General features: G+C 35.7%; 1 protein-coding gene across 1 annotated transcript; it reads right to left on the reverse strand.

Moving 5' to 3' along the window:
• Positions 1 to 3,468: 3,468 nt before the first annotated feature.
• LOC131633967 (21 kDa protein-like) lies at positions 3,469 to 4,356 on the reverse strand. The gene has a single exon (XM_058904641.1). It carries the CDS (start codon positions 4,283 to 4,285, stop codon positions 3,707 to 3,709), a length of 579 nt encoding a protein of 192 aa, XP_058760624.1. The 5' UTR covers positions 4,286 to 4,356; the 3' UTR covers positions 3,469 to 3,706.
• Between the last annotated feature and the right edge of the window lie 11,468 nt (positions 4,357 to 15,824).

Genomic DNA, 15,824 nt, shown 5'->3' on the forward strand with positions numbered 1-15,824 from the left:
CATCAATGTCAAATGTAATTGAGAAATTATAGGAGTAATGTTACCATCTCAGATTGTATATTTTATGTACATGTTCAATGAAATAAACAAATATCTTTCCATCACATTCTGTTAACAATCTTTAAAAAATACAATTCTAAAAGTATGATCTAACAATCTCTATCAATTTCTAAACATGAGCATCCAGTGATATCATGTGTTAGGTTTATTACTTGAAATATATTATTTGTGATCATTTACACTAACCACCGTTTGTATGTATTTCCTCTCACTATTGTTATTATGCTACTATATAAATAGTATTTAGTATTTACATCAATCCAAATACATATTTTTATGTAAAGATTTTTACCTTTTTTTATTAATTTTACAATAGATGAAATATTTGAGCAAATTAAATGATTAAATTTGTTACAAAATATAATTTATTTACAAAATATTGATAGTTGTTTGCAAACAAACTTTCTTAATTTTTACAAACCCACCGTATTACTTTTCACGCTTCACAAGTCAAATGCTAGTTTATTCTTTAAAATCATTGTAATTAAATTTTTGAATTAAAAAATGGTTGTGATTGACGTGAAAAAACCATCTTTTTCAAATGATAAATTGGATTTGAGAAGAGGAAAGTGGTATTGCATTTCACATCATTCCAAAATAAGCCAGAGTTCTCTCTTTACCAATTCTAAATTAAAAAAATCGTATATAAAATTTTGAATGCATTATGTGGGTATGACATTTCTTGATTTACATTTGTAATTTGTTAAAAGTCAAGAGTTTATTGATAAAAGAATGTATAACTAATTGATTTGAGTTTTTACAAGATAAAATACAATATTACACTAATTTTTTAAATTAAATTTCAATATATATATATATATATATATATATATATAATTAAAATAATTTCATTTGTTAATTTATATTTTTTGCATTGCTAACACTATATATATATATATATATATATATATATATATATATATATTAAAATTTATTTATTATTATAGATATTTATCTAACTTAATATACTTATTGTTATTTTATTTTTATAAAGTGGTTTTGAGCTTAAAAAGTTATTTTCATTTTCTCAATCTACTTATTATAAACATTACGTTTAACCAACCTATTGACAATCCTATAGAGACTTCCATCAATCAAGATAATCATTGACTCATATTTTAGTTCGCCGATAGTATTAGACTAGATTTCAAATATGGTGGCACCTTCACCTTCTTAAGATCTCTCATATCATCGGACCACTGCTTTGACATCCCATCTGAATATTCAGATTCGTCTAGATGACCTTGTCATTATCATCTTTAACTGAAGAGATAGATTGCAGAGTATCTTCTCGACCTGGAGGAATGTCTCGGATTGGAGAATAAGATGGAGATGCGGCAGCGCTCAGATCGCTTCTTATATTAGACTTTCATTGCAAGTAAGAATGTGTCGTCTTTATTTGCCTGATCGTCTTTCTCTGCCAGCATGAGCACATACAGATTGCCGCTACCTTCAAATTGTTTACTCTATCGCGGGTGAGGTACTATCTATCGAAAGAAGCCAATTTTTGTTTCCATCAACTTGCCTTCTTTGTTGTCAAGTTGCAGCATAGCCCTTTTTTCTCAGTATAGACAGCTGATCGATTCTATTGATTTCCCTTATTTATGGTTGAATGGGCCATCTAATAAAGATACCAGATGTAGTTCTCGGACCAAAAATATGTGTACTCGGTTACTCTCATCAAAGAAGTTTCTCCTGGCTCATTCTAAAAGTCCTACTGAATTCTCATCCTCCTCCTACGGAACTAACCGGAGCATTCCCCAACCCTTCTTCAAGGCTGGTGTCTCGGGTTCGAATAAATTGCTAAATCATTAGATATGAAATTCCCAATTTCAAAAATATTTTTGAGGTAAAAGATGATTTCATTAACCGTCATCGAAGGAATAAGAACAAGTTTATATGAATATATAGGTTGGAAAAGTATTGAAATAAGAGTATAATATTTCCTTTAATTAATTGTTAAAAAGTTTAAAAAGAGGGTTTTTATGAATGTGTGTGCATATAATCTTTTAAAGATGTTTTTAAATTTAAAATTTTCAATTGGAGATTTAAAAGTAATATTCTCTGTTTAAAAACAGGATCAAAGATTGAACTGAATTTTTTTTCGGTTTAAGGTTCATTTGGTTTAAATGGTTAAACTTATGGTCAAACCGTTTATTAGATAAATTAACAATATAAATTTAAATTTTATGGATAAATCAAGTAATCATATGTCCATAATTAATAAAATAAATATTTTAATATCCATTACATACTTAATACTATAAGATTAGTAGTAGACATAATTGCAAAATATAATAATACCAATAAAGAAACTAAAATATAAGATAGTGTTATAATTTAGAATTTTGTGTTGCTCTTTTGTGTTAAAGAAGAGTTTTTTTTTAATGAAAAATGATTTTAAGTATTTGTTTAGGATGAGCAGAACAGGTGGCCAGTAACGAACGGCTTGATCTTCGGTGATGGTTGAGAAAAAAAGGGGTTGTACCTACAAGATGCTCCGATGTCAAAGTAAGAGAGAGAACAAAGTTAAAACAAAAAGTATGAAGTTTTGGGCAAAGTTTGGATTGCATCACCATCTAAGCGTAGAGAGATATTTATAGTGTTCTCCTTGGTGTGGATTAGGTCACACTATATTTGTGGGTCTAGGCGTAATTCCAAGGCCCGAAATAGTGGAGATCGTTGAATATGTCTTAGTTCATTCGGACGGAGGGAACTAGCCATTGGCGAGTACGGTGAACTAGCGTGCTCGGATGATCCTAAGTTATTAGGGAGCCAATGTTACTTATGATCGGCGAATGGTCTGAAGGGCGGATTTGTCCTTGGCTTGCTCGAAGAAGTGAGCCAATGCTGATTGGGCCGCCTCTGCATGTGAGTGGATTGGGCCAATTGAGACAATTGGGCTAGTCCAGAACAGTATTGATGCTAATATATTAATTATTTTTAATTTTTATATAAAAAATATTAAAATTGGTCAATGACAGATACTTATTGAACTGGACAATTTTACAAAACCGACTCCGATTCTTTAGTTCGAACGATTTTGAACAGTTTAATTTGATTTTTTCGATTTTACTCCGGTTTTGACTCAAATATGATTTTACAAGGCTGATCGGTGAGAGTAACCTCTAACTCTCAATTTAATCGGTTAAACCAGACGATTCGGTCCAACTTGTAAAACATTAATTCAAAATGTTAAGAGTCTCGCGTGAAACAATATGAGATTTGAAAATGTATTTATAACTAGAACAATCATCTCTTACATGATTGTTTTGTAAAATTGATCTAAGCTCAATCACATTTTAAGATGATATAAAAGATTTGTTTAAAAATCCATTAAGCCACCTATTTTCACGTTTCCACTATAGTGCCATTTATATCTACATTTTAGACAGACCGATCCACACCTTTCAAATTGTTTTTATAACTTAGAATTAAGTCCAATCTTAAAATATGAAGCAATAACTGTTACAATCTTAAACACCTAATTACACAACTTCAGTTTCAACAACTCTAATAGCTAACATATTTACTATTTTTCACACACTTAAGTTTGAGTACACCAACTTCCAACTTGATGCCATATAACTTCTATAGACTTCCACTTCAATGACATTAATTTTGCTACAATTTTGAAGTTACGAAATTAACCACGTGAGTTAGCAAGTTTGTTTATCAAAGCCAAAGCATTGCTAGTCAATTGAGCTACTTGAACAATTTTGCTTCTCACTATTGTCTGAGTATTGTCCTTTGCATTAACCTCTTGAAATCCGTCGGTACAAGTGCTCTCATCCGTCAAAGCAGCACTAACCCAGGTTTGTACATCATTTATTGTTAACTCAAAATTTGAATTCCTAAGATGACTCATCTCACCTATAGACCTTCTGAGTTCATCAACCGAGTCACTCAACACTTCGACGCAATCCTTCATAGCTGCAGCCTCTCTTGGCTTCAGACCCCGGTCTCTACAGAGCGTCGACATGAAAGCCGAGGTTGATTTCGCGGATGCAAGAGTCACGTTTAGGGCCGTGTCCGTTAAAAGCACACGGTTGGTTTGTATAAAATCGGCATGCTTCACTAGGGATGCATAGCATAGTCTTGGATAAGTTGTGGAGCTGCAAGAATTTCTAATGAACAAGGTGTTGGTTTCACTTGCCTGTATAGAGTGTGTGATGAAGCTAAATGCAAAAGTTATGAGAAGGAACTTCGAAGAAAATGCTTCCATTTTTTTTTCTTGCTATTTTATTTTATATCACAAGTAGGACTTGGGGTGGATGAGAAAGAATGGGAACAATGATAACTTATATATAGTCCTTATATTTTAGGGTAGGGTGTCAAAACGTGGTCCAGACTAAAAAGAAGGATACAAACTATACGGATATTATATGGATACCAATTAAAAATAATTGGGACTAGTGGGATTTTAGATCGTATGTGAAAGAGTGACATTAATGTGAGTAGGACCTCAAGACCAAATTAGTGAAACACATCTTGTCCAACTTGAGCATGATTCTTTTTTTGAAGTAGTATTAGCCATCACGTTTGTGATTCTGAGTCCCCACATAGAGTTAGATATTGATCCATAACGATAAACTTGCAAGTTTCAAATTTGGCATAAATTGACACCCTAAAATAGACCACCGAGACCGTACAAAATTGAAATTGAGTTTATCTAATCTAATCATATAAATAACTAATGTTTAGGCTTAACTAAGTTTTATCTCTTTTAATTCACAAAATTAATTCTCCTATTTTAAATTTATACAGTTTTAGTCTCTCATTTTTTTTTATTGAAAATCAATAAGAGGTCTACTTTGAATATTTTTCTAATCTACAAACTTTCACAAAAAATTCCTATACAATGATTTGTCACGTTTGAGAGAGGATCAAAACAATTTGAGTTTGAAATAAAGGAACTAATTTTGTAAATAAGGCAAAATAGGAGAACCACAACTATAATTAACTGAAATATTTATGATAATCGATAAAAAACAAATTATTTTCTTAAATTTTCAAAATAATTTAAGTGTTTTGGACTGATCTAAAACCCAACCGACCAATCCCAATCCATAGGCTCACTCTATTCGACCCAAATATAAAAACAGTTCAGATGTAATGAGAAGCTACATAGTCTCTAATCTCTAATTTCACTAGACTCATCATGAATATTGAACTAACTTTAGCATTGGAGTGCTAACCATGCATGTTCACCTGTGCCGATGTAAAGGAGTTCAGAGCATCGTTCAAAACCACCGTTAACTAACTTTTTTCATTTTTTGTTCCTTTATGGAGCAAGATCATCCAATTCTAGTTCCCGAACATAACAGTGGCACCGCCTATGGGAATCGACTTTTGATTCCTGCGTTCTCCACCAAAATCACGATTCACTTTGTAAACACTGCCGGATAAGTTTAGAAATGTATGATCTAGAGTCTTTTAGTTCAAGTCTAAATATCTGATTTACCAACTCATGACCTTAATAGATCACTGAATCATGGAGGAATCAAGTTCCAATTTCTCCATCGTCATGATTCCTTGATCGTTTACCAAGAATCTCCAATTTCACCATTTGCACCCTCTTCAAATCTCATAATTAAGGAACATTCAGAGGCGAAAACTAAGATCCATCACCACCGACTCAGTTAATCACCGTTTCTGAACACTGTCTTCGGAAGCCAAATCTCTGATTCAATTAAGAATTTTTTAAAATATCAAAAGAAGTATCTGGATCCAGATATAGGTTGCGCATGGGTTTGAGGAAATTTCCATGAAGTTCAGGAAAAATAATCGTGATCCACGTTTTAATCTAGTGTCACTAGTGCTCCATATTGTTGTTGGGGCGACGTTGAAAGATACCACAAGTTCTTAGCTAATGAATCTCAGATACTACAAGTTCGTAGTTAATGTTTGGCGCATCGCAGAGCAAAGGTCCACCAAGAATGCTCGAAGAAAGATACCCCAGATATCAGCTGCATAGAGATTGGACGATAATAACATGCAATTGCTGCCCCTACATCTCCGTTCCAAAGGAAAGAATAGACATACCTGTTAGAGAACACCATTTTCGTTAGACTATGATTCCGAACCTGAAGAAGGCCGACCAGTAAGCCAGAGTCAGTAAAGGAAGAACTCGTACCTACTTGACATAGATACCCGCTCTGGGGTAGGAATGAAGCTAGAGAACCCCAACCTAGTGATTGATGTAACATCCGTATTTTTCCTTAAATTAATTTAATTAGAATTTAAATTATTTATCGGAATTAATTGGCATTTCATTGAAAATTATGGAAAATAATAGAATTGGGCCATATGGTGGAATTAGTAATGTGGGGGTGTAATTGTGAAGGAGCCCATTTCTAATTTTATGTTTTTCATAAAATAAGGGAAACAAGAGAAAGGAAGAGAGAACGTGAAAAAAAAGAAGCTGAAAGAGGGAGAGCTGACGAACATGAAGCAGAGAAAGAGGAAGAAGACCCAATTCAAGAATTTGGCTAAGGTAAGGGGGACTTATCTGATTAACATCTATTATCGGGTTAGGGGTTGATAGCATAGAATAGATGTGGAATTCGTATCGATTGAGTCATATGATAGGTTTAGGGATTGAGTCAAATTGTATGATAATTGATCTTGTTGTTTGAATCTATGATATTTATGTTGTTATGGCTTCAATTGATGTGTAATTGGTGTATTATGATGTGTATTTCGTGCTGTATGTGCATTCCATTTCCTTAAGTTCGTACTGGTATGATTTGAGTGAGTTTGGAATGTGTAGAATGGCGTTTTCTGGATAATTTGGGGTTGCAGGTACGCAGTAACCGGTTACTGGGGGCAGGGTAACCGATTACTGCAGTGAAAAAGGAGAAAGATTGCTTTCTGGGAGCCGGTAATCGGTTACTGAAAGCAGGGTAACTGATTACCCATACAAAAAAACAGGGGGGATGTATTTGATGTATTCCAGTGTTATAAATATTGATGATGTGTTGGTTGATTGTTTATGATGATGAAACTTGTCTGAACGTCTGTTTATGAAACAATTGGGTGAGTGATGCAGCTATAACGTGTTATTGCTTTATAACCTTATAACATTTGTTAATTATGATGAGACTTACCCTTACATGTTGTCATTTTCAGATTGAGGATAGCGGCTGTTCGACTTGGTGAGGATTAGCTCATGAGTCAGTTGTTTAGTTAGTGTCAGGTGTCAGGCTCTGATATTTGTAACACTGGGGACGCGATGTTTTAGAGTTTATGGTTTATAACTCTAGCAGTGTTTTGATGTTTTGAAGGATTAGTTTTAAAGATGTTAAACTTAATCCTTATGATTTAATTTCTGCTGTGTTGACATGAAATGTTTTAATTGATGATGATTGCCTTAGTAAATGCATGACATACCTGAAACGATGCTTATTTAATTTTTGAATTGTGGCACCTTTATTTTCATGTACTCTGAATAAAATTATTTAATTGCCGCGGGGTTTAGAAGGGTGTTACAATAGTGGTATCAGAGCATAGTCGGTCGTTGTGACCAGAGTCTTATTGTCAGTCTTTCCTGCGTATGCGACTAGTGCGAGTTAACTTGTCGATACTTTTGTTCTGATTAAATTGTTTGTGATTTAAGCAGAGCAATGGCTGGAAGAGGAGGAAGAAATGATGATGCTATCGCTGAGGCTCTAGGCATGACTGTTGGTGTGCTGGGAGGAAATGCCGGAGGAGCAAGGATTGGTGCTGATAGGCAACTGGGGAATTTTCAGAGGAACAATCCTCCATTGTTCAAGGGTATGCATGATCCTGAAGGTGCTCAAAAGTGGCTAAAGGATATCGAAAGGATTTTCAAAGTCATTGATTATGCTGAAAACCTGAAAGTGAGGTATGGTACGCATATGTTGTCCGAAGAAGCTGATGACTGGTGGATGGCGAATAGAGCTGAACTGGAGGCTGATGGTGTGGATATTTCTTGGGCTGTGTTCAAGAGAGAGTTTTTGAGAAGGTACTTCTCTGAGGACGTACGAGGCCGAAAGGAAATTGAATTTCTGGAGCTGGTTCAAGGTAATATGACGGTACCAGAGTATGCCTCGAAGTTTGTTGAGTTGGCGAAATACTACGTTCACTACAACAATGATGAAGCTAGTGAATTCTCAAAGTGCATCAAATTTGAGAACAGTCTCCGTGATGAGATTAAGCAAAGAATCAGGTATCAGAGGATTCGGAGGTTTGTTGATTTGGTGGACTGTAGCTGGATCTTCGAGGAAGATAACCTTAAGCTGAAGTCATCTCACTCTCGCGAGTTAGTTGACAGAAAGGGGAAGAAGCCTATGGAAAAAGGTAAACCGTATGGTAGAGGTAATCCAAAGACTGGTGGTTGGAAGAAGCCTAGCGGGGGATACTCTAGTGCTTTTGTCAGGTGCTACAACTGTGGCGAGGCTGGGCACCGTAGGAATGAATGTAAGCTGAACCAGAAAAAGTGTTTCAAGTGTGAGGAAGTGGGTCATGTTGCTGCTGATTGTAAGAAGAAGATTGTGACTTGTTACAGTTGCGGTGAAGAGGGTCACATTAGCCCACAGTGTCCTAAACCGAAGAAGAACCAAGCGGGAGGAAAGGTTTTTGCTTTGTCTGGGTCAGAGACTACTCCAAAGGATAGACTAATTAAAGGCACGTGTTTCATTCATGGCACACCTTTAGTTGCAATTATAGATACTGGAGCAACTCATTCTTTTATTTCCTTGGATTGCGGTAAGAGGCTCAATTTAGAAATATCTGAAATAAATGGAAGCATGGTTATTGATACTCCTGCGTCGGGTTCAGTAGCTACTTCATCTGCTTGTTTGAATTGTCATGTTGATGTTTTTGATAGAGAATTTGGAATGGACTTAGTGTGTCTTCCATTGACACGTCATCCTGGGAATGAACTGGTTGGAATTCAACCGTGTTCATATCAACTATTTTACGAAGACGGTAATATTTTCTGAAGCTGTTAATGCTGATGATCTGAACATGACAGCTAGACAAGTGAATGAAGCCATTGAGGACGGTGCGACGGTGTTTATGTTGTTCGCGATGATGGGCCTGAAAGAGAAGGTAGTACGTACTGAATTACCGATGGTATGTGAATTTCCGGAAGTTTTTCCTGAAGATGTGAATGAATTACCACCAGAAAGAGAAGTAGAGTTTACTATTGAATTGGTTCCGGGAACTAGTCCAATATCGATGGCACCATATCGTATGTCACCATCAGAGTTGGTTGAACTGAAGAAACAATTGGAAGAGTTTCTTGAGAAGAAATTCATTCGTCCAAGTGTTTCTTCGTGGGGTGCACGGGTATTGTTGGTAAAGAAGAAAGAGGGCTCTATGAGACAATGTGTAGATTACTGATAATTAAACAAGGTTACTATCAAGAATCGGTATCCATTGCCGAGGATTGATGACTTGATGGATCAGCTGGTGGGAGCCTGTGTGTTTAGTAAAATTGATCTGAGGTCTGGATATCACCAAATTCGAGTGAAGGAGAACGATATTCAGAAGATGGCATTTAGAACAAGGTATGGACATTACGAGTATTCGGTGATGCCATTTGGAGTTACAAATGCACCTGGTGTTTTTATGGAGTATATGAATAGGATTTTCCATCCTTATCTTGATAAGTTTGTGGTAGTATTTATAGACGATATTTTGGTATACTCCAAGAACGAAGAAGAGCATGCAGAACATCTCAGAACTGTGTTAGAATTATTGAAAGAGAAGAAACTTTTCACCAAATTGTTAAAGTGTGAATTTTGGTTGGATGAAGTTAGTTTTCTTGGACATGTGATTTCTAAGAATTGTATTGTTGTTGATCCTACGAAGATAGAAGCGGTATCTCAGTGGGAAGCTCCGAAGTTAGTGTCGGAAATTCACAATTTTCTTGGTCTTACAGGTTACTATAGAAAGTTTATAGAAGGCTTTTCAAAGTTAGCATTGTCGTTAACTAAATTGACCAGGAAGGGTCAGGCTTTTATTTGGGATGCAAAATGCAAAGAAGGATTCCAAGAATTGAAGAAGAGGCTGACAAGTGCTCCGATCTTGATTTTGCCGAATCCGGCGGAATCTTTTGTCGTTTATTGTGATGCTTCGTTGATGGGTTTAGGTGGTGTACTGATGCAGAATCAACAAGTGGTCGCGTATGCGTCAAGACAACTTAAGGTGCATGAAAGGAATTATCCGACTCATGATTTAGAGTTGGCAGCTGTGGTTTTTGTTTTGAAGTTGTGGAGACATTATTTGTATGGTTCGAGGTTTGAGGTGTTTAGTGATCATAAGAGTCTGAAGTATCTCTTTGATCAGAAAGAGCTGAATATGAGACAGAGGAGGTGGCTAGAATTCCTTAAAGATTATGATTTTTGGTTTGAATTACCATCCTGGTAAGGAAAACGTGATTGTTGATGCATTGAGTAGGAAGGCTTTGCATATGTCTATGTTAATGGTTAGAGAATTGGATTTAATTGAACAATTCAGAGATTTGAGTTTGGTATGTGAAGGTACTCCTACTAGTGTTAAATTGGGTATGCTGAAGCTAACTAGTGGTATCCTTGAAGAGATCAAAGAGGGTCAGAAAACTGATGTTGAATTGGTAGATAAGTTGACTTTGATTAATCAAGGCAAGAGCGGTGAATTCAGAGTTGACGAGAATGGTATATTGAGGTTTAGTGACAAAGTTTGTGTTCCTGATGTTGCTGAACTCCGAAAAAGTATTTTGGAAGAAGGACACCGTAGTGGATTAAGTATTCATCCTGGTGCTACCAAGATGTATCATGATTTGAAAAAGCTGTTTTGGTGGCCTGGAATGAAGAAAGAAATTGCTGAATTTGTATTCTCTTGTTTGACGTGTCAGAAGTCAAAGGTTGAACATCAGAAGCCATCTAGATTTATGCAACCGATGTTTATTCCTGAGTGGAAGTGGGATAGCATATCAATGGATTTTGTTTCTGGTTTGCCGAGAACTGTTAAGAATTGTGACGCTATCTGGGTTGTTGTGGACAGGTTGACGAAGTCTTCACATTTTATACCAGTAAGAACGGATTATTCGATGGAGAAGTTGGCTCAGTTATACATTGAGAAGATAGTTAGCCTACATGTTATTCCTTCGAGTATCATGTTTGACAGAGATCCGAGCTTTACGTCAAAGTTTTGGGAAGGTTTGCAGAAGGCTTTGGGTACTAAGATGAGATTGAGTTCTGCTTATCATCCGCAGATGGATGGACAGATTGAGAGGACGATTCAGTCGTTGGAGGATTTGTTGCGTGCTTGTGTACTGGAAAAAGGAGGTGCTTGGGATAGTTATCTGCCTTTAATTGAGTTTACCTACAACAACAATTTTCATTCGAGTATTGGTATGGCTCTGTTTGAGGTGTTGTATGGTAGAAGATGTCGAACTCCATTATGTTGGTATGAATCTGGTGAGAGTGTTGTGATCGGACCAGAAATTGTACAACAGACTACGAAGAAGATTAAGATGATTCAAGAGAAGATGAAAGCTTCTCAGAGTCGTTAGAAGAGTTATCATGACAAGAGGAGGAAAACACTTGAGTTTCAAGAGGGAGATCATGTGTTTATGAGGGTTACTCATATGACGGGTATTGGTCGAGCTTTGAAGTCAAAGAAATTGACTCCGTGTTTTATTGGACCGTTTCATATTTCTGAAAAAGTGGGAGAAGTTGCTTAATCGTATTGCTTTGCCGCCGATGCTTGCAAATTTGCACGACGTATTTCATGTATCCCAGTTGAGGAAGTACGTTGCGGATCCGTCCCATGTGATTCAAGTAGATGACGTACAGGTGAAGGATAACTTAACCGCTGAAACTTTACCTGTGAGGATTGAAGATCGGAAACTGAAGCAGTTGCGTGGCAAGGAGATAGCTTTGGTCAGAGTAGCTTGGGGAGGAGCGGCTGATGGGAACGTCACCTGGGAGTTAGAAAGCCAGATGAAAGATTCCTATCCGGAACTCTTTGCTTGAGGTATGTTTTCGAGGACAAAAACTCTTTTAGTGGGGGAGAGTTGTAACATCCGTATTTTTCCTTAAATTAATTTAATTAGAATTTAAATTATTTATCGGAATTAATTGGCATTTCAATGAAAATTATGGAAAATAATAGAATTGAGCCATATGGTGGAATTAGTAATGTGGGGGTGTAATTGTGAAGGAGCCCATTTCTAATTTTATGTTTTTCATAAAATAAGGGAAATAAGAGAAAGGAAGGGAGAACGTGAAAAAGAGAAGCTGGAAGAGGGAGAGCTGAAGAACGTGAAGTAGAGAAAGAGGAAGAAGACCCAATTCAAGAATTTGGCTAATGTAAGGGGGGACTTATCTGATTAACATCTATTATCGGGGTTAGGGGTTGATAGCATAGAATAGATGTGGAATTCTTATCGATTGAGTCATATGATAGGTTTAGGGATTGAGTCAAATTGTATGATAATTGATCTTGTTGTTTGAATCTATGATGTTTGTGTTGTTATGCCTTCAATTGATGTGTAATTGGTGTATTATGATGTGTATTTCGTGCTGTATGTGCATTCCATTTCCTTAAGTTCGTACTGGTATGATTTGAGTGAGTTTGGAATGTGTAGAATGCTGTTTTCTGCAGAATTTGGGGTTGCAAGTACGCAGTAACCGGTTACTGGGGGCAGGGTAACTGATTACTGCAGTGAAAAAGGAGAAAGATTGCTTTCTGGGAGCCGGTAATCGGTTACTGAAAGCAGGGTAACCGATTACCCATACAAAAAAACTGGGGGATGTGTTTCGTGAGTCAGGGTAACCGGTTACTGGCCTTTGGGTTGTCATACCCCAATTTTTGACCTAAGATACCACCTCATATCATTTGCATATGCATCATTTGCATCTCTAACAAATTGCATAGTTTGTGTTTGCTACTTGTGACTCAACAGGGTTTAATCAAGAAATCACTCATCAGTACAAGTAACAATCAATTAGGGTTTTGTTCTCCCTTCATCTCAAAAGAATTATCTTCATCAACAGTCAATATTTGGTCCTCAAAGATTCATTTCAACAAGCTCAGGGACTTTGAATCAACCAGATTAGGGTTTTGACTGAAGACAGTATACTCCTGACTTTTGCTCAGGATTTGACCTAATGACTTGGGACATGACCTCAAGACCCCAAGTACATCATTTTGACCTAATCCATTGGCTCAAGACATCTCCAACACAGGGACTGATCAACAGTGAAATTTCAAATCATCAGATTAGGGTTTTGAACTATCTGGGACTGAAATCAGGGATCACATTTGGGAAACCCTAAAAATCCCCAGGAAGTCACTCAAAGGTTTCAATCATCTTCAAATAATCCATATGGAAATATCCAATGGAAATTACATCTCAATTCAAGATCCACAGTCATCAATCTCATCAGGTCGACAATTAGGGTTTTTGACCTAATTCACTCGAACCACTGACTTTTTAATCAGAACATGGTGCCACAACTTAAACAATGGCTCAAGGTCCTCTAATAATACAATGTGATCCATTCATACCATTCATTTGGTGAGGATAGCCTGGTTCATTTGAAATCTCCAGAAACGCGATTCGTCTGAAAAAGTCAACTGTACAAGATCACCATTGACTTATGGGGAATTTTGGTCAACCATGACTTTTGAAGTTTCAAATCATCAATATATGATATATGAAGTCATTTGATCAAGAAAAATCAAGAAAATCAATCAAGAATCAAAAAGTTAAAAGTTTGACTTTCATACTTAGAAAAATTTCTGTGTTTTTCAATGATTTTTTCCAAACTTTGGAAGGGAATAACTCAAAATTTCACCTACAAACTGAAAAAAACTTCCAACATGAAAGTTGTAGATTTTGATCCAATGAACAACTTTGTCACATAAAATGATTTTCCAAAAGATCAACCATTTAAGAGATATGGAGCTTCAAAGTTGGTATCTTTTGAAAATTTCACTTAAAATCTCATTTTCTTCAAAGTTCATGGATCTTTTTCACCCATTTCCTTAAAGGTATTGAAAAAACTTTCAACTAGGGTTTTGAAGTGTGTAACATGAGCTTTCCAAAATGTCCAAGAGCATGAAAAAATATGGAGCATAGCTATGGTTTTGAATTATGCATTTAGTGATCATTTTCACTTGAAATTTCAAGCCATTTTCACAAAGTTATGGACCATTTTGCCTAATGATGCAAGCAATGACATAAACCACCAATAATTGTGAGATATTTCTGGTTTGAGATCATAATAGAAAGAGATAAGAAGCACTTGAGATTTTTAACCATGGTTAACATTTTTAACCTAATGCATTTAATGGTAAGATTCCATTCTATCTCTTAAGTGCCAAATCACCAAAGGAAGAGCAACTTGCAAAGCTCTGCATTCAGAAAGCTTGGCCTATAAATAGAGGTCCAAACTTCATTCAAAATCACACCAAAACCTCACAAATTATAGGTTTTCTCTTTCTTTCTTAGAATGCAAGTTTCTTAAGTTTCTAAGAGATAGAAAACTCAACCTCCAAACCCTTGAAGTTATGGCCAAAGTGATGGTTCTAGAAACTCCTAAACATCATATGGGATGTGTTTGAACCACTCACACACCCCAAATCACCCCAAAACTCAGATTCACTCTTCAACCTCCATATGAACACATGATGAGCCTTATCATGCCAATTTTCATTCCAGTTCATTTCTGTCCAAATTAACACTTCCCACACCTCATATATATCACATATGAGCTATCCAAACACTCATCATCAACCTGAAACATCAGAATCATCGAGCTTGATTCACACTTAGGCTTAACTGCAGATCGGGTACCACCAACTGCTCCAGGTGTTTTCAATTCACTCCAAGCATCCAGACACCTTCCATAATCATCATTGAAGCTATCCAGATTGTTACAAAGCATCTGTAACACCTCCAGATCAAAATTCAATTCTCAGTTTGGCCGTTTTTGAGGTAAGTACACTTGAACTTCAAACTCTATGAATCATACATCATAAATGAAATATTGCTTTGCCATCTTGTTTCTGCACTATCACTGATCATTAACCCTCAATCAATTTCATAATTCATCAATCATACACGATTTCATGTTGAAATTCAATTTTAGGGTTCTTCATGTTCATGCGAAAATTAACCATCTTAGAACAAAAATAAATGAAATTAAAGATCACCATCATGTTCCTTATGGAAAATCGAGTGAAATAGACCCTTTACTTGATCAAAACAATTCAGTTTCAAAGATTTTCAAAAAAATCAGTTGAAGGTGTGTTCTTGGCGCCATTTTTGATTCAGAAAATTCAAATCCTTGTTTTAAAATATAATCAGTTCAACGCGTGTTATTAACAAGCCACAAGCGTGGCACAGTTGGTTCATGTTTTGGTTGGTGAGAGTGAGGGCGTGGGTTCAAACCCTGGCAGGACCAAACTCTATTTTTTTATCACTTTTTTTCTTCAATTTCTTCACAACTTTAACTAATTATTTAACCAATCAAAACTCATCATTTTTACTTCATTTTTTGTACACTCTTTATTTAATATATGTATTTTGTGAATATCAAAAAAATCACAAAAAAAAGTTTATTTAATATGTTTTTTATTAGGTTAAAAAGGACATGTTTTTAAGTGTTTTTAAATACTTTAAATATTGTTTTTATTTGATTTTTCAAACCTAATTACTTGTAAATATTTTTTGTGATCAAACCCTAATCACTTAGGTCTCAATTAAGCATAAAATTTGTTTTTTACCTTAATTAAGTTAATTT

This window comes from Vicia villosa, unplaced genomic scaffold, assembly GCF_029867415.1.
Source record: "Vicia villosa cultivar HV-30 ecotype Madison, WI unplaced genomic scaffold, Vvil1.0 ctg.001196F_1_1, whole genome shotgun sequence".
Taxonomy (NCBI): Eukaryota; Viridiplantae; Streptophyta; class Magnoliopsida; order Fabales; family Fabaceae; genus Vicia; species Vicia villosa.

Bases quoted from the DNA above. Each gene is read 5' to 3' on its own strand.
- LOC131633967 (XM_058904641.1), bottom strand. From the start codon at position 4,285: ATGGAAGCATTTTCTTCGAAGTTCCTTCTCATAACTTTTGCATTTAGC.